The sequence below is a fragment of the Girardinichthys multiradiatus genome, chromosome 2, assembly GCF_021462225.1.
Source record: "Girardinichthys multiradiatus isolate DD_20200921_A chromosome 2, DD_fGirMul_XY1, whole genome shotgun sequence".
NCBI lineage: Eukaryota > Metazoa > Chordata > Actinopteri > Cyprinodontiformes > Goodeidae > Girardinichthys > Girardinichthys multiradiatus.
Window position 1 is genome coordinate 42,531,680 of NC_061795.1, and position 22,171 is coordinate 42,553,850.

Consider the following 22,171-nt stretch of genomic DNA (forward strand, 5'->3'; position numbering starts at 1 on the left):
ACGATTGCTCTTTCATTAAGACACATGAGAAACAATATGAGACAGAAATTGTCTCTGAGCAGTGGCTGTGTAAAATGTATAGACAAAAATAGTAAAGAGGTGATGAAAGAGGCGTCGATGAAATGTAGGTCAGAAAAACATCCATATCCTGCAGAGAGAGGTGGGTGGAGCCAACAAGCAGCAATGCGGCACTGCCTCGATGGGTGGAGGTGGGATAAGGATGGTTGTGGGGGGTTGAGTGCATAATCGACTGCTGGAATGACTGCAGATATCAGGTTGTTATTGTTATCTGGTCTGCTGCTATTTCTTCTGGTCCTGCTTCTTCTCATCTGTTAGAAAGAGATCTAATAATAAATCTTAAAAACTAATGTATTAATAGCAAACTGCAAATAAATGACAAGTTAATATGCTATCAGAGCAAAAATAAAGAAATACACTGCAGCAGAGCAGCTTGTTATTTACTGCAGCACACTATTGCACGGGACAGTGGAAAGTGCACTAAAAAATACTGTAAGACATGACTGAAATCTGGTGGAAGTTCATTCTTCCATTAAAATAAGTCTTAATTAGCAGATGACATGATGATCTGCCAGAAGCCTGATGAGGAAGACTGTAGTGGAGAGAGCATGAAAAAAGGAGTGTGTGTGTGTGTGGGGGGGGGGGGGGGGGGGCCCCCCGTAGAAAATGAGATGAATAGAAAGAGATTAGAAGTAAGGAAGCAGAGGTCATCGTACAGCAGGAGTTGTTGCTGATGATGAAACTAAAGTATTAAATTCGACTGCAGAGGAAACCCAGGATGAAGACAAGCGACTGCAGCCTTATGCAGAGAGTGAGATAAAGAAAGTACAAAACGAGAAAGTAGGCCATAGAGTCAGTGGGAGTGCAAACACCAAACGTGCATTGATGGTTCAGCATGTTCGTGATGGGAAAATTCTCAAGTCAATGATGTTCACTTAACAGCCACATTTTTATGAGCCTGCAAAACAGAACCACTGCTTTTGTAACTGGCTGAACACCCACCCTTTTTCCTGCTCTAACCCAGTTGTCATGTTAATTGGTCCGTTTAATTAAAACCGCTCTGTCAGAGCCCCAAGGAGGAAACATTGTTGCTGCGTGGTTTCACAGATTCGGACACACACGGGCTGAAAGTAGGACAACTGCAGTGCCAGTGGGAAGAGGGCAGAGGAAGCGCTGACACTATAGATAAAACTATTCCAGAGTTTAGTGTTCCAAGTTTTTCCACTGCGCTTCAGGAAATAGGGCCCTACATTTTAAACTAATCCTTAGTCATTTTCACAACAAATAGATTTATCTGGGCATCACAAACTACAAACAGTTTTAAATCCTAACAGTGATGTACTCTGACAGTTACCAAAATAAGGGTCAGCAACCTTTGAAAACACCAAGTAAGGAGGTCTTTAAAAAATCTGGATACGTTAAACAATTCTTGCAAGTATCAATTTGTTTTGCAGTTATTACCACAGTATTAACTATTGGCAGTCTCTTGTTCTATTTTAGTATTTGTAATGTTTTTTAATGTTTTGTATAACTACAAAGAGTTTGGGTTGCAAATTTGATATTGTTTTGCTGAAGATCAGGAACTAAAATGCTTTGGAAATACTGATCCAATCCATTTTAAGCATTCTTATTTGACAAACTCCTTGACTTTAAGAAAACAAAAGAAATTATGAAAATATTTTATGAAAACCATGAAATGTTACACATTTCTCCTCTTTGGTTTCGATAAAACTATATTCAGTGACATAACTATAAATTTGAATTTATAATAATGTTAGTTCAGGGTAGTTTTACTGCTTTTAACTAGGCCTGAATGTGTTTAAAGTTATACATTTGCAAAGCAAATAGAACTAAATGCACTAATATTGAGTCTAAGCTAGAAATATTTTCTGAGACACTGTAATAAAAAGTAATTTGATTAGAAAATATGACAAGGTAGCGTTTACCTTTAGCTAAAGCTAGCTGTAACTGCATTATTGCTGCTGTTATCTACAATTACACAGAAGTTATACATTTGAGAAGCTATATGCAAAACAAAATCCAATGGCTCTAATAATGAGTTTAAGCTAAATATTTTTCTGACATTTTGATAAAAAATACCTGATTAAGGAAAATATTAGCATTTACCTTTAGCTACTAGCACCTTTGTACTACGTGTAAGATAGGGATGTGTTTGAAACTTTTAAATATATGAAATCAAAGCTATGGATCTGTTGAACTAGATTAAATATTTCAGACACACTAAAATGTAAAACATTAGAGAAAATGTAAAACATTAGGAATTTGTTGTAGATAAGGTTAGCATCCCTCCCCTTAATTATAAAAAAGTGGATATATGGAACCTTATTTTCAAATGTAACAAATGGTTAACACTTTTTATTTGACTTTATACTTGTTATTTCTCTTCTTAATCTGAATAATCATCTTAGAACTCTTAGTAATTTAACTAGTGATGCTATCAAAGTCAGTTACTCTCCCTGATGGTGATGAAGGAAAATACTGTATGTATATAACTTGTTTCCAAACAGCCTAAAGACACAATTCATTTTCTTTTATTGGGTCCAAATTATTAGGAACTACATTTTTACTAAATTCCAAAACTATTTTTATTTCAAATTTGCATTTTTTTTTTTGTCTCCAAAGCTCTTTGGCTTTGACTCTCAAGTAAGGCTCAAAAACCAATACAGGTCCTTCTCAAAATATTAGCATATTGTGATAAAGTTCATTATTTTCCATAATGTCATGATGAAAATTTAACATTCATAAATTTTAGATTCATTGCACACTAACTGAAATATTTCAGGTCTTTTATTGTCTTAATACGGATGATTTTGTCATACAGCTCATGAAAACCCAAAATTCCTATCTCACAAAATTAGCATATTTTATCCGACCAATAAAAGAAAAGTGTTTTTAATACAAAAAACATCAACCTTCAAATAATCATGTACAGTTATGCACTCAATACTTGATCGGGAATCCTTTTGCAGAAATGACTGCTTCAATGCGGCGTGGCATGGAGGCAATCAGCCTGTGGCACTGCTGAGGTCTTATGGAGGCCCAGGATGCTTCGATAGCGGCCTTTAGCTCATCCAGAGTGTTGGGTCTTGAGTCTCTCAACGTTCTCTTCACAATATCCCACAGATTCTCTATGGGGTTCAGGTCAGGAGAGTTGGCAGGCCAATTGAGCACAGTGATACCATGGTCAGTAAACCATTTACCAGTGGTTTTGGCACTGTGAGCAGGTGCCAGGTCGTGCTGAAAAATGAAATCTTCATCTCCATAAAGCTTTTCAGCAGATGGAAGCATGAAGTGCTCCAAAATCTCCTGATAGCTAGCTGCATTGACCCTGCCCTTGATAAAACACAGTGGACCAACACCAGCAGCTGACACGGCACCCCAGACCATCACTGACTGTGGGTACTTGACACTGGACTTCTGGCATTTTGGCATTTCCTTCTCCCCAGTCTTCCTCCAGACTCTGGCACCTTGATTTCTGAATGACATGCAGAATTTGCTTTCATCCGAAAAAAGTACTTTGGACCACTGAGCAACAGTCCAGTTCTGCTTCTCTGTAGCCCAGGTCAGGTGCTTCTGCCGCTGTTTCTGGTTCAAAAGTGGCTTGACCTGGGGAATGCAGCACCTGTAGCCCATTTCCTCTACACGCCTGTGCACGGTGGCTCTGGATGTTTCTACTCCAGACTCAGTCCACTGCTTCCGCAGGTCCCCCAAGGTCTGGAATCGGCCCTTCTCCACAATCTTCCACAGGGTCCGGTCACCTCTTCTCGTTGTGCAGCGTTTTCTGCCACACTTTTTCCTTCCCACAGACTTCCCACTGAGGTGCCTTGATACAGCACTCTGGGAACAGCCTATTCGTTCAGAAATTTCTTTCTGTGTCTTACCCTCTTGCTTGAGGGTGTCAATAGTGGCCTTCTGGACAGCAGTCAGGTCGGCAGTCTTACCCATGATTGGGGTTTTGAGTGATGAACCAGGCTGGGAGTTTTAAAGGCCTCAGGAATCTTTTGCAGGTGTTTAGAGTTAACTCGTTGATTTAGATGATTAGGTTCATAGCTCGTTTAGAGACCCTTTTAATAATATGCTAATTTTGTGAGATAGGAATTTTGGGTTTTCATGAGCTGTATGCCAAAATCATCCGTATTAAGACAATAAAAGACCTGAAATATTTCAGTTAGTGTGCAATGAATCTAAAATATATGAATGTTAAATTTTCATCATGACATTATGGAAAATAATGAACTTTATCACAATATGCTAATATTTTGAGAAGGACCTGTAGTTTAGGAAAATGCTAAACTAGAATATTGCCTTTTTTTGAAAGTCAGCTAAATCACAATGCAACTTTTAAATGAAACAATTACCAGTATATTGGTAGGACAAACTTACAAGATTCTCATCTGTACTAAACAGAAAAAATAAACGGCAAAAGCAAACTTGTTGTTTTTTTTTCTTTTTTTAACAGAGGTGCTTCCAACCATTTAAAATCATGTTTTGTTTTGTTTATCAATGCACATGACATTATCCTGACCAGGGTGTGAAAGATTCAATATCTGGTCTATTTAAAAGTACATCATACACCAACTTCATTAATAAATCCAATCTCGGTTAGATGACAATAAGCTTCATGTCAGATGCATCGGGAGTCTTTGCTATCCTGACTGGCACAGAATCAACTGTGCAGATGGCCACCTTCAAGAAACCTCCTGCAGTGTGTTGCATATTTATTATTTCTCTGCTCCCATCCCTCCATCTTCGCTCCTTACTTCCTGTGTTTATTGCTCTCCTTCTGTTTCCTCCTCTAGATAAGATGTGCTTCAACCCCTTCTTCAATAACGAGGACATGCAGGAGATCACCAAGCACTTTGTGATTTGTCATGTTGATGCCCCAGGACAACACGTTGGAGCTTCACAGTTCCCACAAGGGTATAAAACACTTTTTTTCTTTTACAAAAAAAAAACCAAATGTCACTTATGAATGGAGACATGTTTATTATCGAATGCTTTAATTATCAAGTGTTTAGGCCTGTACTTAAGCTGGGCATGATTAGGTTTCCAAAGAAACCTAATCATCTGACTTTTTAATTTAAATATCCTTTCTAAAATAAGTTCTTAAGTATTTTTCTTCAATTATTTTACATCTCTTTTACAGCACCTACTACTTGAATCATATACTTTTGTTTCAAAACCTTTCAAGCATCATAGTGATTTCTTGCATTTTTAGATTACACAGTTATTATAGTTTCATGATGAACTGCTGCACTTAAATGCAACCTAAACATTAGGATTGGTGTCCCGTGGCTCAGTGGAAGAGCAGGTGCACATATGCAGAGGCTACAATCCTCAATGCAGTTGTCCCCAGTTCAATTTCCTAGGCTCCTGGGTCATTTGTCTCATGTCTTGCTCTTTTCTCTCTGCCCTGTTTCCTGTCTAGCTACTGATGAAAAAGGCTACTAATGCAATAAAAACATTAGGATTCACGTATAAATACAAATAAAGATTCACAGCCCAAATTTTATACCAATGAACACATACATTGTTAAATAAATAGCTGTAGAAAATAAAACCTTCAGAAAATTAGAACTTTGTAGTCATTGATATATTATGATAGTTTCAACATTCAAAAAGATTCAATTATTTAATATTTGAAACACCTACGTTGTCTTTACATATGCACATATAAGTATATTGACATTTATTAACTTTTTTATTAACTATTAGTATTACATTCAATTTAAAATTACCCTGGTGGAGTTGGTTCTCTATGATTTTAAAAGAAAGGCAAGAATGACAGACACCTGTAAAAGATGGATTATTTTATGGTCTGAGTGAGTCATTCATTGCCTCTTAGATCAGTTATTTAAATTATAAAAGACAAACTATGTAACTCTCCTCCACAGGTACCAGTATCCCACTATGGACCAGCTGGCTGGGATGCTGCCCACTGTTGTGCAGCATTTTGGGTTAGTGTTCTTTGCATTGAAAGTGCTTAACTGATACATGACTGATACATATATGTATGTGTTTATATTCCAGCCAGCAATTATGTAACACAAATTTGTTGGAAAAAATATCAAATGATCCTGAAAAACCAGTTTGTGCTTCTGTGAGCTTCTGGAAAGGCTTTATAAATATATTTAACAACACAATTTATAAAATATTAAACAAAACAACCATTAGGTAAAGATTGCTTTCGCAAGTAAGTTTTTTTTATTTAATATCTGATACAGCCGAGATGTACATTTGCTTAATACTTGTAGAGTTGGTTTATAAACACCTACTGAGGGAAGACTGCTTGTAATTGATTTATGTTCTTATTCAGATTCAAAAGCACTGTCGGGATTGGAGTTGGAGCTGGAGCTTATATATTGGCCAAGTTCGCAGTGAGTTCAACTCTCAAGCTTGATTCAATACTTCTTGAGGAATGATCAGCTTCTTTGTCAGCCTTTAAGTACTAAACACTTTGTGCTGCAACATTTTCTAGTTTATGTCAAATAATTTCTCATCTCCGGGCACATTCCAAGCATTGCTCTATTTTATTTATGTAAGCGCATAGCAATTTACAAAATAATTTAGATTATATTTTTTGAGACAGAAGATGTGCTTGACTCAACCTAATTTCCTGTAGCAGCGCTTTATAACAACCACTGCAGTTATTTTGGGACAATCAAATAAAATAAATGGAAAACATTTAACAGGACTCCACTGTAGTCTAATTATAGTCACAGATTTTCCAATAAAAAAAAAAAATACAATAACCAAATGTTTACTAAAACCTAATTTCACATTAATACAATGGAATTAATTAATGAGCTGTTTTGGGCATTGTTTATGATTAGCTTGCTTACCATTAAAGCAGAAACATACCCTGTATCTCCTTCTCTCAGCTGATGTTCCCTGATATGGTGGAGGGTTTGGTTCTGCTCAACATCGACCCGAACGGCAAGGGATGGATTGATTGGGCTGCATCCAAGGTGCCTCTTTTTGATTGTATTCATAAATGTTATTTTTTTCAGATCTTCATAAAGTCAGATGTGAGTTTTCAGTTAGGTAATTACCAGTAAATGTAAGACGTGTTTTGTTGTTGTGTGCTTAGCTGTCAGGTCTGACCAGCACTATCCCAGACACTGTGCTGCCACATCTTTTCAGCCAGGTAAGATCAGAGATTTATTTCACCTCATTCATGCATTTTTTTCAAAACTATTTTTAGATTATGGAATGTAAAAAAATTGGGTTTAAACCAAAACTATGTTGGATAATGCTTTAATATTTTATTTATTTTAGACAATCTGACCACAACCATGTTTTTTTGTTTTGTTTTGTTTTTTTTATTTGTCAGTCCTGTTTGTTGTGCTAATAAACAGAAATAAAGTTGAAGTCATAGTCTGCAAGAACAGATAAATTTGTTCTCTCTTCCAGGGCTGCAAGAACAAAATTGTTCTTGCAAAACTGTTCTTGTTTTTGCACCTTGCTTTTAACACATCATCTAGGCAGAACTTCTTTGTTGCATTGTATGCGACTATTATATACAACAGCTGCAATGGGTGGGACCAGTTCTGCTGCAATAACAATAAGACACTTTGCCAGAAAGAACTTTGTTCATGTTCATGTTACCTCGTGTAAAATAACAAACTTCTCTGTCCTTGTGGATTATGTATTGGCCTTTAGAATAGGTCTAAATCATAATTTACTGCCTTTCAGGTAATTTTATCCTTTATGGCCTCTCAGCATTAAACTGCTGTTATTAATTGTTAGCTGTTAACTGCTAAAGATGAATAGGAATAGTTAATAATAATTTGTTTTAGCCAGTTAGGACACATTGTCTCATCTTCGGCCAGAATCTACCTCCTTCATTAAATGTTAGCAATTTGTGACTAACTGTTAGCACACCAGAATATCTTGTGTTTTAAGTAACAATAATCCTTTTCAGAACATTGTCAACAACTACCTTTATCTTCAAATAGTTATCTTCTAATGTCAGTAAACAGTAAACTTAAGTAAATAAGAGGAGCCAAGTGAGCGAAGGACATTTTTGCATCCATTTTTGTTCTTTTGAGAGTGTTATGACATAGTGGGAAGTTGTGTTCACACAGATGTTTAGTTTTCGGTCAACACGTGGAATGAAGTAAGACCCAAAAGATAAGATTATTAAATTACACGTATTTTTGAAGCTCTGTGACTGACTTATTTTTGATGCATTATGCTTAAATTATTCCTATTTTTAATTATACCTAACCTTATCATACATAAATGAAAATACTGATATATTTAAATGTTCAAACGATCAAACCAAACACAGTAAATTACTTTTTAATTGAACCAGTTTTCATTTCTAAAGTTCTAAATTATTTTCACCCGTCAACTTATAGTTCACATTAGTCATTTGTGCTTTGTGTATATGTGTGTATAAAGGAGGAAATGGTGAGCAACACAGAACTTGTTCAGAGCTACCGACAACAGATAACCAACTCCATCAACCACCACAACCTCCAGCTCTTCTGGAACATGTACAACAGGTGAAGGAGCAAACAAACAATCCTGTTTCACTTTGGAAGACACAACCTGAACCTGACAGAGAAGGTTAAACTCACACTGTTGTTTTTATTGTTTTTTGCTTATGTCAGTCGGAGGGACCTGGAGATGAACCGCGGTGGAACAGCGATTAATGCTAAGACCTTGAAGTGAGTTTTTCGGAAATGTATTTACAGTGCAACCTCATATATGGTTTAACATTGTAAAAATATTTTTCCTCCTTTGGTTGGCTCCACCTGCTTACATGTGGTATTTACTGGCTGCGTTACAGTATATGGTAAAAATGTAAAAAAAAAACAGTCATAGTTGCTTTCATAGTTTCATAATAATTGTGAAATCACTTTCCATGAATAAAAAAAAAAAAAAAGAATTTGGTTCCTTGGTTTAAAATTATTGCTGAAGACTTCGAGGTTAAAGTGTGCAAGTATAACCAATAAATCCAACAGAAATGGAAAGATTGTCTTAAATACTGATGGGTTTTCTGCAGGTGTCCAGTGATGCTGGTTGTGGGAGACAACGCCCCTGCTGAAGAGGGAGTGGTGAGTTCACATCATTCTTCATGTGTAATGTATAACAATACATTCAGCTAACAAGATGAGACATTATATGAACTGGGGTAAAAGAGAATGAAAATTGACAAGATTTCTGTAATTTCTTTGGTCAAATTGAAAATCCTGTATTATATAATAATGTATTATAAACTTCAGTTAATTCTGCCATTTGCTCATCTTCTCAGAGCTGGTCCAATTACACCATACTCCTCAGTATAAATATTAACTGGTTTCATTGTCTTATCTTTTGGTTGTCATTGTTTTCAATTTAGTATTGCCATGAGTTATCATATATGAGTTTCATATATGCTTTGTTCCTTTAATTGTCTGCAAGAGCATGACCTTTGTTTCAGTTAGTTTATCCTCTACCACTTCTGCTCTTGAGGTTGCTTTTGGTTCCCTAAATAAACCACAATTTTGTGAAAGAAAATTAAAGACAAAAAGGGAAATGGCTAAAATCAGTGTTATCCAAACAATAGGGTCCAAAAAAAAAAAAAAAAAGCTTGCAAATGTTTATCTTACTAAAAGAAAAGCTTTTGATTCCTTTGATTTGTTGGGTCTGTTATGATTTTGTTTTATATTCTTGAAAGTACTTCATAGTCTGTTCCTGGGTAATGTCTTTTCTTCGAGAACAGTCACTAAAAGGGTTCTGCTTGGCCTAGTGGTGCACACATGAAGTGACAATTTTGTTTGCTCCCAATTTGATTCCCACCTGAGAAAAATACACAGATGGGTGAAAGCACTGAAAGTGTATACCCAACAGTCACTAAAACTTCGGTTTGAAGGTACATTAGTAAAGGTGATTAAATTGTACGTAAATTACCATTTATAAAGTAAAACGGGACTTTGTTAAGGGGATATCACCCTAAAAAAGCCCCATTTTACTTTATAAATGATTCAATCTTTTTTTCAAAAAGACTTGCTATGCAAAGTCAGCTTTTCTGAATGGTTACACAAAAGTCAGTAAAGCTCGTAATCCTTTTTACCAAACAAAAATAATGAATGTGGTTCATTAAAGACAGAAAACTTGTGTTGTACTCTAATTCAAACATAATATGTGGAGCTTTTCTTTACCACATTATAAAAATGAAATTGTACAAACATTATCCCTTAAAATTTGCAAAAAGTGTCCAACTGCATTAACCTCTTCAGCCCATGGTCGAAATAATTTTTTAATTGTAGAGGCTGGCCCCACAAAATCATTCTGAGGGCTGGGAATGGCCCGCACTCCACACTTTGGACATTCCCAGTTTAAAGTTTCAAAAGTTGCAGCAGGATTAATGAGTTTAATAAAGGAGATTGTTTTGTATAAATTGTGCTGTTTTGTCAGTAACCTTCCTTATTTAGCAGAGCCTGTCGAAATGATTTCGAGTAAACGAATAATAATCTAACCAAAGCTCTACGCAGAAAACACCCTCCCCTCCTTCGTCCCTCCCTGCTCTGTTCAGTGTTTTGTTCTTGGCATGTTAATTCAGTCATCAGCTGTTTGTCCTCATTCAGGTAAACAGAAACAGGTCAGCCAGCAGAGACGTGGTTCTCTTACTCCATAACCCCCCTGCCCCTCCAGGAACGCTGTCCATCTGTGTCTCTTTATGAGCATGATGCATGTCTGCGATACCATAGGTGTGCAGATATCTGTGTGTGTGTGTGTGTGGGTGTGTGTGTGTTCTTCAGTGGACAGATGGCCTTGCTGTGTCTCTGGGGTTTCCTGGTTTGAAGTGGCCCAGATATGCACGCCCTTTTAGACCAGTTAATCTGCAGCATGCCCAGATTTAAATCAAACCCTTCTTCTCTTGGATGTAGGCAGTTGATGAGAGAAAGGAGGGATGTTATTATAAAACCCTCAGACAGAAAAGAAAGTAGAGCAAAGATAAAGAAAAAGAAAGTGAGGAAGAGGAAGGATGCAAACAGAAGTTGTTTTATTGACTCTGACAGATGGAGGTTGAGCTTAATATTTAATATTTCCTAATTTGAGAGGCAGGGGATGCTGCATCTTGCCTGACTTATGGTTCACAATTTGCCAAGTGATCGTACAAGAAGAAAGGTTGAATAGAAGTTAATTCATTTTTCTAATAATCACATTTTTATCACAGTTTGTTTTGTTTCTGCCCTGTGGCCTGACCTGCATTTTTCTGGTGCATTTTTACCTTGTTTATCGTGTTTATTCATGTGTTGCAGTAACCGTGCCATTTAGCACTTTTACTGCAACAGATGAATAAACACCACAGAGTGAAAGGGCTGTCATGTGCATGATGTTCACTTTGTGTGTTGGTGTATGAGCAGTGCTAAATTATGTGAATTGGTGCACATCTGTCTAATTTATGTGTGTGAACACAGCGGCTGAGCCGCCAGTGGTTGGACTGACTCATCTCTGCAGCATACTGCAGCATCTGGGTCACTCAGAACACATAGTCATCTAAAAAGCATGCTATTTCCAACATTTACAAAAAGTTTGTCTCTGGGCTGGAACTGGGTTAATGACCACTATTCAAATATGAAAATACTGACTCTTTACATAAACTTCAGGTACCATACATCTTCATATTTTAGCTGTTGTTTTTTTTTTTTCAGGTAAAGTGAGTAACTTTTACATTGTGTAACGAGATCTTCTTCATGGAAAACCTATATTTCATTACCTGTCATTTAAGATTTATTAACATTAACATTCCCTATAAATCCATTTAAAAGACATTGTTTTAACTAAAAACATTTAGGAATGACTCAGAATATAAACTTTCTGGACGTAAATCTGGCTTCCAAACTCCGCAGATGCCAATTTTATTACATAAATATATCTGTAAGACTCACAGCAGAGAGATCCAACCATACTTCTAAATACAGGGGACCTGTTGCTGAGATCCTACAAAGGTCTAAGGAAAACGTACAGAACTGTTTTATTTAAATAACATGTCTTGTCAAAACTAATTTAATTTGGTTTAACATATGTTTTAATCAAAGAGTCTAGCAAACTGCCAGTAAGGGTAGAGTCTGGACCGAAGCCACCAGCTCAAAATAATGTCAACCCTTTTAAAATGTTATTGTGGTTCATATTCAAAAACAATTCTACTAGACATTTCTTTAAGCCTATATCATTTTTGTGGCCCTTTAAACAGCACAAATCAATTTCTTTCTTTCAAATTAGACACAGGCCACTTGTGGTATGTGATGTTTATCAAAGCAACCTCAGTCTGCATGGTCATATTGCATTTCATCTGACTTTTCTGTCTTTGCATGTGACAGACTCACTATTTTATGCAGAAAGATTTGGGATCAGCAAGATCAAATGTGAACAATGGCTGAAGCAAGCATAGCTGATTTTGTGCTGATTTATTTTATAATTGCACGCTCACGACGTTCAGATTTGCAGGTTTCAACTGCATCTCTTTATACACACTCTTTGCAGAACAATACTACTTACATGTGCATTAAAGCAATCACATGGAAATGCTGTTTCCCCCTATTAGAGTCAATCTCCTTTAAACTAAGTCTTGCCAACACCGTTTTAATTAACATTACAGCAGACACCATTGATGGAGCTGGTCACATTGTTGTTGGCATGCTGACATGTGGAGCATCCCGTGAGCACAGCGTGCTGCAGGATATCATGTCTTCTTCTGCACATGTTGGTCAATTAGGGGTCGTAGACTGCCTAACTGATGGCATTTGCATTACTATTACACAGTGAAACACTACGCAAAATAATCAGATTTCAGCCAAAATAAAATTTTGATTCCGAAAGGCTGCAGCCCCAATATTTTAATTGGGGTAGATTTATTACCTCCAAATTCATTGCATTTCATTACAGTTTTTTAATCATTTAAAGACTCCTAACAGTAATTATGTCCCAGAGTGAAGTTGCTCAAATCCTTTTAATGTGCTGACATCTTTTCAATTTCACTAGAAAGCTTGTTGTCAAACTCTGGAGGAGCTCTAGATGTTGAACAGTGAATCAAAGAGATTTAATTTACTTTATGGGTTTTCTGGTTCTTTTATCTGTTATTTGATAAGAGCTTAAAATTCTTCAGGACTAATAGTGCTTAAATTACTGTGTTTTAAACCCTTTCACTCACTGGTTTACAAAGATTAAGGGGCCCAGTTTTGTCTAACTACAACTTCATATAACAGTTTAAGCTTACTTTAAGTCTAAATGTCCTATTTAACTTTGTCTTTTAGGTTGAGTGCAACTCCAAGCTGGACCCAACCAACACCACATTCCTAAAGGTAACTTTTCATCTTGATTGCACTTAAGGCTGCTGCATGAAAACAATTAAAAGAACAGATTCTCACCTCTAGTAACCGATACAATATGGACTACTTCTTCAGAGCAGACAAAATGTTAATGCATCTCACATACCATCCCAAGTACAATACTATATGATTGTTTAAAGGCAAATTTAAGCAAAGAGAAAAAAGAAAATCAAATAAACAAAAAGATTTTGTCCAATTTTAATGCAACTTAAACAGGGACCAAATGACCAAAATGAAACTGAAAAAAAACGGAAAGACAAGAGACATTGTGATGGCCTTGCTGGATGATTACAGAAAGATAAGGAGTAACAGAGATTTAGAAGGGACACAAATACACGACGAAGGGATTAGAAGGGACAAAAATATGCCAGTGTTAAGAGATACGGGAGTGATATTAGGAAAATATTAATTTGGTTTTATTAGCACAAAGAACCCACCTTAAGATGTACAGTAATGCCTGCAGCAGCTTAAGGCCAGAATGAACCTTATCAAAAGTCTGCCTTCAAATAGAGTCAAATGAATCAAGTATGGTGTCATCTGCATAAAGATGCAGTTTAACTGCAATAAGAATAAAGAAATAAAATGTGGTCTACATTTTAGACCTGGGAAATTCTTTTAAAATTCTACATAAAAACTGAGGCATGCTGCTTTTGCTAATCCGATGCACAAAAGTTAGGGACTAAAATGTTTTAATCCATCAGCTTTAATTCTAATTTCTTCTAATTTTCATCTTATGGTAGATGGCTGACTCTGGTGGACTTCCACAGCTCACACAGGTAACATCACATGCAATTTCAAGACTGCCCTCCAAAAAAAAAAAAAAAAACACATGTTTTTTGAAAATATCCAGATAGACAATAAAGACATTTAAAGTCTGAGTGAATAAAACTGATGCACTGTCTTTCAGCCAGGAAAGCTGACTGAAGCCTTCAAGTATTTCCTCCAGGGAATGGGCTACAGTAAGTATCCTCAACTTTAACCAAATTTGGTCAGTAAAAGTGACTTGAAGTAATATTTTTATTATGTCTTGTGAAAAAATGTTTCATGCAGAGGGACATGAATTGTTAATCTTGCCCTCTGTCTTCCTTGCCCCGTTCTTTCAGTCGCTTATGTGAAGGATCGGAGGTTAAGTGGAGGGCCAGGTACTTCCTCCTTCCCATTCAGCTCTGACCTCTTACTGCTGCCCTCTCCAATGGCATTTTCAAACTTATTTTCATTTGTTTTGTTCATCTCTTGGGTTATGAATATTATAATATCTGTTGGGCTGTGATTTTCTGTTTCACTTTTTTTTTTTTTTTTAATCAGACCAAATTTTTCCTTCAGTGGAAAAATATACTGTCCTCACTCCCTCTTCCCCCATTCCTACTTCATTGCATCCCCGATTATGCTCTTTGCATGGCATTATGCTAGCTTTGAGCAAAAGCATTCAAATTAATTTCACAATGAAGGAGAATGTCTTCAAGTGAAAATACAATCCAGTTAAAGTGTATGCAAAATGGGTCCCACTGAGAGTTGAGATATTCAAGTGTTATTTTTGCATATACATTTGAAACCAGATACTTACATACAACATATAAAAACACACAGCCTTTTTTGTTGTTGTCTGATATTAAATCAGACTTCACTTCTCCTACTGTTTGGTTGATTTAGGAATACAAAATTTCTTTCTTTGCTAAATGCCAGAAAAATGGGAGAAACGATTTTTGCTTTCTTCAAATTCAGAAGTTTAGATACATTTCTTTAGAATTTGGTAGAACTGCCTTTAAACCTCATGACTTGGGTCAAATGTTTTGGTTGTCCTTCCTCAAGCTGCTTTATTATAGTTTGCTGAAATTTGAGTCAATTTCTCCTGACAGAATGGGTGTAACTGAGTCACTATTGTAGGCTGCCTTGCTTGCAAGCATCATTTCAGATCCGCTGAAAAATGTTCTGTGGTACTTAGACCAGAGCTTTGGGTCACCTCAGAACATTGACTTTGTTGTCCTTTAGCCACTTCAAACCTAATTTAGCAGTATGATTTGTTCATTTGAGACCCACTCATGCCCAAGCTTTCCTAGTTGGTATTTTAAGATGTTGCTTCAATATTTTCTACAGAATGCCATGTTTTTTTAAGTGCACCAGTCCCTCCTTTAGCAAGACTCCACAGAAGCCAGTACGTTTTTAGAATTAGTTCATGTTGGTACAGGACTTGCTTCACTGTGGGTAATGAAACTCTCTTACGAGCTTTAGCCAGCATCTTCACAAGGTCTTTTGCTTTTGTTCTTGGCTTGAAACTTACATTTAGCACCAAAACATTTCACAAAGAGCCCATCTCCTTCCTGAACAGTTTGATGACTAGACATTTTCATGCTGTTTATACTTGAGTATCATTGTTTGGACAGATGAACATGACACTTTCAGAAATCTGGAAATCTTATCCTAAGATGAAGCAGACTGGTGGAAGTCCATAATACTCTTTATGAGATCTTGCCTCATTTCTCTTGATTTTTCTCTGATGTCCCACAAGGAACCAGTGTTTCCTTAAAATGCCTGTAACATCAAATTTTCATGATAAACCCAGTTACATTTATGGAAAGGAAACATTGATAAAATATTTAAAAAAGTAAATTCATGTCACTGTAATGAACAACTGCTCAGATATATGGTCATAAATGTACTAAAATGCATTTACAGACTACTCCTTTGTGATTTTGTTGTGCTTTTGTATGATGTCAAAGGGGAACCTGACTGCTGCTACAATGGCCAGCAACACAGACAGCAGCGAAGAATCTGATATTTCTTTAGATATATTTCAGTCACTATCAGAGAGAGACGCAGCAGAGTCAGGAGAGAAAACTTAGCTGTCATCAGATACCAGAGCACAAGTGCTGCGGCATGCGGATGGCCATCGAGTCAACCAGAGTCTATATGGATGCCGGAGCTCGGCCGAAATCAATATGCGTTATTAATGCAGGAAACAGAACGAACACAACATCCGGATTTTCAATTCACTAAAGACAGACTAGATCTTGCTATATTAATAAATACACACATATATTTATATACACACGTGTATATATTAGCAGTTGTTAACATTAGATCAATTAGATCAGTTACTGGGCTAAGTAAAGTATTATAAACCGAGCAATTAAACATTAAAAGCACCAAATTAAGCAACAAATATAGCTTCGCTGCACTCAGTGTACTCACCTATTGCAGAACAAAACACATGAAAATATCTGGATGCATAAAAAGGAAAATCTAGCAGTTTAGCTGGTGTAACTTTCACACAGTGAATTGTTTTGGACTTGCTACCACATTTTTCACTGACTTTTATTGCTTGACCTGCGTATGCTTCTTGGAGCTCCTCCGGGCTTCGCCGTGGACCGGACTGGACCGGAGCAGAAACAGTGTAAATCCAGGGTAACATTTTTTAACTTTATATCAGAATCTTTAGAGAAATATTTATTTAAATATATCATACGTGCGTGTAATTTATCTTATTTTAATAATAATAATTTTGGATTATTATTATAAATAATAAAAATAATAATTTTGGATTATTAATTATTAACAATAACTGCCGATATCTAAATGTCCTTTTGCAACAAGGAAGTTTTCTTACCTGCTGAACCTTGATCAGTTTAGCAACAGCAACAACAACCATGCTTTGGCGATCTTTTTCCATCAGATGCTCTGAACAGCATGGCTCCTACGTCTGTCAGATATCCCAACCTCTGACAGGTTTCTTGTTCGAAGCAGTTTGCAGAAAAGTCCTCCAATCACAACTGGCTGTGCTTGGTGGAACCAGCCCATCTGTCCCAGTTTTCCAGCTCTGATCCAGGCAGCTCTGATCCTCATTGCTTCAGAAAAGTAGTGCAGACGTCATAGTATTGCTGCCACCACCAGCAATGCACCATTTCACCATTTTAACGCTGTTTTTAACGTAACTTAGCTTCTACCAGAACCTTTTAGACATTATTTCTGGGCGACTTTGGTCTTGCGAGATTTATAATCGAAATATGCTTATTTTGTGTCACAACTGTCTTTTATCACATCTTTAATCCTAATATGTCAGTTACTGCCCAAGTCCTTCAATATATAAATGTTTTCTATAAATTTCTGCATTTGTGTGAAAAGTGTGTCACAGGCACCTCAAAATACATACACAGGTGTGCTTCCAGTTAATTCAGTTCTTGTCAATTATCCTTTCAGAAGCTCACAAAGACATTATATCATCATCTGGGCTCTCAAATTATTTAAAGGCTTAGTAACCTTAATATGCAAAATTCTGAATTTAAAGAAAAAAAAATTTTATTTGTTGTTATTCTGGCATTTAGTAAATAGAAATAACTTTGGTAATCATAACTGACCTAAGAAAGGAAAAGTTCAGTCTAATATAATGCCACTTGGAAAAAACGGTGGTACCCTTTTACACTGCATATGTAAACATCCTGTTTCAAGTGTATATGATTTGCTTTTTTTAATTTTTTGCATACCATATTTTAAGGGAAAGTAACAATTTGTAAAGACTTTATCAGTGCTTAAAGTGGATAGTTGTAAACTGCCTTCCTATTTACATATTCTGGATAGTATACTTTTTTTTAGACTGTTTTAAGCCTCACTAATAGGTGGGAAAAAAATCACTTTTGAGCTCTTTTAAAACTGCTAAAATTTGTTGGAATGTAAAAAAGCTTTCTGCAATAAAAGATGTGGTCACTCCAAGTCCAAATGACACATACATTTGACAATATGCTCTGGAACATATAGGAATAATTAAATGTGACTGACATCTAAAAGAAGAGTAAAACCCAATTTTTCACCTTTTGCTCCTACAACTTGACACCACCTTTCAAATCCCAACTCTCTTAAGCCTCATTCTTGACAACCAGTCTCTCACAGCTTTATAACACACCTATCAGTAAAATTACTGATAAAATATAAATGGCACATTATTGGACTTAATAGAATACTTAATAGAAGTATTTATTTATCAATTCTGACTCAACCTGCTCATCTTGGCCCTGCTCACAATGAGATATTCAGCAAATGAAATATTTTCTGCTGTGTTTGAACATCCCACCTACAGAAAAGGTTTTGTGGAAATTACAGCAAATTCTATATGCTCAATACATTTCCTAAAATAAATTCTATTTAGAGTATCCACATATGTCTGGCAGAGACCTGAGATGAAACAAAGGCATTGCAGCTTAGTTTGTGCATTTCCATTATTGCTGTGTTGTTTGCATGTGGTAGAAACCACTTACAAAATAGATACTCGATAAATTGTTACTGGAGTAACTTCTCACTTTAGAATTCATGCCACCTACTAACCTTTAATGGGCCCCTTAACATTTTAGGGAATATTTAGCTTTCTGCTTATAAGAAAATTCTAAATTTCAGAGGAAAATGTAAAGTAATGTAGCCAGGACCTTTATTTAATAAAACTGATTAACTGAAGAAAGGAAATTAAAATATATAGCCCTACATATTTTCAAGTTATTTCCATGGACTTCGGTATATCTTAAACTAAGAATACCATGCATGGTGTCGACACATTAGCAGCTTTTTCATCAGCCCAAACGTTTTATGGCTGCTATATGAACCAGTCAGCTGAAAAATAGGTATATTCTTCAGTTATTCATATTAGCATGTCCTCCTACATCTCCCCAACGTTACCTCAATACATAGTTTTTTTCTTTCCAAAAATCTAACTCTTCTTCTTCTCCTCTTCCTCACAGTGCCCTCCGCTAGCATGACCCGCCTAGCTCGCTCCAGGACGGCCTCACTGACCAGTGCCGGCTCTGTGGAGGGGCCCCGCTCCCGGGCCTGCACCAACTCAGACAGCGCCGAGGGGGTCGGCTCAGTCTCCCAAACCATGGAGGTGTCCTGCTGAGGAACCACAGAGAGAAGGGAGGAAGAGGGTTAGCGGGGGGGGTGAGGGAAGAGGAGGATCAAAAATAAGGCTTGAAGATAAGTGTTAGCTGACAGCTTTCTCTATCTCTGTCTTCATCTTTGTCTGCCATATTCTTCCCTGTCACTGTAAAATACCATCTGTACTGCTTCTAACACACCCAACAGACCTTTGAAAATCCACCCCGGCTCCTCCTCGCCCCACACTCAAAAATATAAACAGCGGGTTTTGCTCTTGAAGTGTCATTCTTGTGTTTGCTAAGTGTTCCTCATTTATTTGCCTGGACTCCCCCCAAAAGACACACACACAATCACACTTATACAAACAACCCATTATCCAGACACCAACGTTTAATCAAAAAGTTGTTGTTAACTTTTGATTTGAAGGCAAAAATGAGAAGGAAAGCACAACTTTTTGGGGTTGCCACGAAGGTAAAATAAATAAAAACACATAAATGCATGTGGATTTTGGAAAGTAGTTCATGTTACTTGTGAGAAGTTGGAAGCATCTCTCTCTGCAGTGCTGCTAAGGACGCTGATCTCTTGCCATGAGTGGACAGGATGGAACAAAAAGGTGTGTCCAGAGTTGGACAGATGACACGACGCAGTCTTATCGTAGCCGAGTGTACCTGTAGCTCTTAGACATGATGTGTTAGTTTATTTTAGAGCCTAACTATAGCAGCGCATGCAAAACTAAAGCTGCACCTAGTCTAAATTTATATTGATTTAAAATATAACAATGTGATGTTGTCATCTTCCCCAACCTGGCTCTGTCTCTTTACTTTTCCCTAAAAAATTAAGCAGAGGCAACTTTTATCACCTCAGATCCAGGAAATTAAACTCTAGTCACTTATTTTAGTTTAAATAGAGAATTAGGGTGGAAGTGTTAAGAGTAGGAGTGATTTTTAAGCAAAATGACAATCTGGAGCTGCGTGGTCTCATATAAGGTTCTGATGTGCAGTTTCTGTAAAATGTGCATTTTTCAATTTACAGGAAAGGGAAAGAAACACTGTTATTATTTCCAAGATGGTTGCAGTTGTATTCGGCAGTTTTTTCACCCCATTGTGGCGAATGTTGGAACCACACATTTACATTTATATGTATTATATATACACACATATATATATATATATATATATATATATATATATATATATATATATATATATATATATAGGATATATTTTATTAATAATAGTCATAATGAACAAGGAAAGGTAAAAAAAAAAAGTTTTCTAAACATGTTTGTATTATTTGTACATTCTAGCATAAAATACCTCAAGACCTGAGCATGGTCAGAGGCTTAAATTAATATTTGTATTGCTTGAAAATTAGAAGAGTAGTATAATGTTTGTTAGCATGGTTTTATGGAATAATTTTTAGGTCTTTTAAAACACTTCGTTGCCTCTATCCTAGGAAAGATGCAACAACCAATCAGCCAGAGATTGGAATCAGACATTTTTTGCTTAGTAAAACCTAACACCCTATGTGTTAATTGCATTAAAACTAAGAATAAGGCTTCAGCCAACAGGAAATACGTTGATGTACTTTTTCTTTAGTTTAATAACAATTAGATAAAGGCTATGAGCAAGTGGTTTAATGTATAATTTAGGGATAAACTTGTATTTTTCCTGTTTGTTGGATTTAAAAATACTACCTCTATCAAAAACTGGAGCACATTTGTTCTCTTCTGTGTAATATAGTCCTTAGAATAGAGAAGTTAAGTCAGGAAAAGCCTGACTAACTTTCAGTGTTTTTCTACTCTATGTAAAATCATTTAGAAGAACCTCTTTTTTTGATTCTGACAGGCCAGGCAGGTGAACATGACTGCTTTATTGGTACAAAATATATGGCTGTTAAAGCTGAAATTTTCTGTATTACTCCTATTTGCTGAGTGCAGCTTTAATGTGTGTGTAGGTCACCTCACATTAAAGACATCCACTACATAAACATAGTGTAGATTTATTCATATTATTTAACACATATTTGCATGTGAATGTAAATCTTAGGGCATTCCTGCATAAGTAGTATGTAATAATAGGAGCATTTTCATTAGGCTAAATAGATGGATGTTTAGAGTCATAGATGCAACACCCATCATGGATCTGAAGCTCTTCTGCATGCACACGGTTCTGACCGTAGTTGGCTGTTTGTATTCTCCAAGTTGACAATTACAATCTGTCCAGAAACCAAACTAAACTGGGTATGGGAAACCAAGGTACAACCGGGCAGACCCGGCAGGTCCAAAGAGCTTCCCTTACAGCGCCCAGCCCTCTGGCGTGGATATACCAAAGCTACACCCCCATACTGTACACTTTCCACACACAAGTACCCATTTTCACTCATTTACTGAAAGGAAAAATGTGTGGGCTGGGTTTTGTGATGGAACTGTGCCAAAGAAATCACTGAAACACACAAAGACATCGCTCCATGATCATTGTGTGACTTGATGTTTGATGATTAGCCGTAATCTAACTGGTTTTGTGCTTTTAGTTGTGCCTATATACTGCAAGAGTAGTTTGTGAATAGGAAAGGTACGTGCTGTCATCTGCTGTGAACTTGGACCACCTTCACAGAGACTAAACAAGGCTCCCTGTTTTTTTAGCTGCATTACTGTCCAGTATTCATGTACCATCACTTCATGTTTTGCTGATTTCAATTTTTTTAAATATGAAACAAAACATTCCATCCCCTTTAGGAAGGGGCGTAGCTTCCAAACACTGAGGTGTGCGTTCCCCTGGGGCAGCCTGTCAGAGGCGGGGCTGTTTTGGCGCCATTTGGGCTCCAAGCTCAGAATGTAGGGCAACCCCCAGCGACCTTAAGATAAAAAAATACCCCCTTACCCTTAAAAAAATCACAAGGTGCCCCGGCTCTTACAGGCAAGCCCAGCCGCACCCTAAAGGGCTATCAGCTGA

The 22,171-nt window shown here is 36.7% G+C and overlaps 1 protein-coding gene across 5 annotated transcripts in view; it reads left to right on the forward strand.

The window, feature by feature from the left end:
- The window catches only part of ndrg4 (NDRG family member 4), an 89,497-nt gene extending 69,267 nt beyond the window's left edge, over positions 1-20,230 (forward strand). For 3 of the 5 annotated variants that reach the window (XM_047384875.1, XM_047384848.1, XM_047384855.1), the window contains 13 exons: positions 4,839-4,959; positions 5,934-5,996; positions 6,356-6,416; positions 6,921-7,007; positions 7,130-7,186; positions 8,446-8,549; positions 8,658-8,714; positions 9,053-9,104; positions 13,290-13,337; positions 14,105-14,140; positions 14,272-14,323; positions 14,468-14,506; positions 19,085-20,230. In XM_047384875.1, the coding sequence (XP_047240831.1) occupies positions 4,839-4,959; positions 5,934-5,996; positions 6,356-6,416; positions 6,921-7,007; positions 7,130-7,186; positions 8,446-8,549; positions 8,658-8,714; positions 9,053-9,104; positions 13,290-13,337; positions 14,105-14,140; positions 14,272-14,323; positions 14,468-14,506; positions 19,085-19,239 (932 nt within the window). In that variant the 3' untranslated portion in view covers positions 19,240-20,230. The remainder of the gene's footprint in view (positions 1-4,838; positions 4,960-5,933; positions 5,997-6,355; positions 6,417-6,920; positions 7,008-7,129; positions 7,187-8,445; positions 8,550-8,657; positions 8,715-9,052; positions 9,105-13,289; positions 13,338-14,104; positions 14,141-14,271; positions 14,324-14,467; positions 14,507-19,084) is intronic. The other 2 variants (XM_047384841.1, XM_047384865.1) reach the window with 1 other exon arrangement.
- Positions 20,231-22,171: the final 1,941 nt, after the last annotated feature.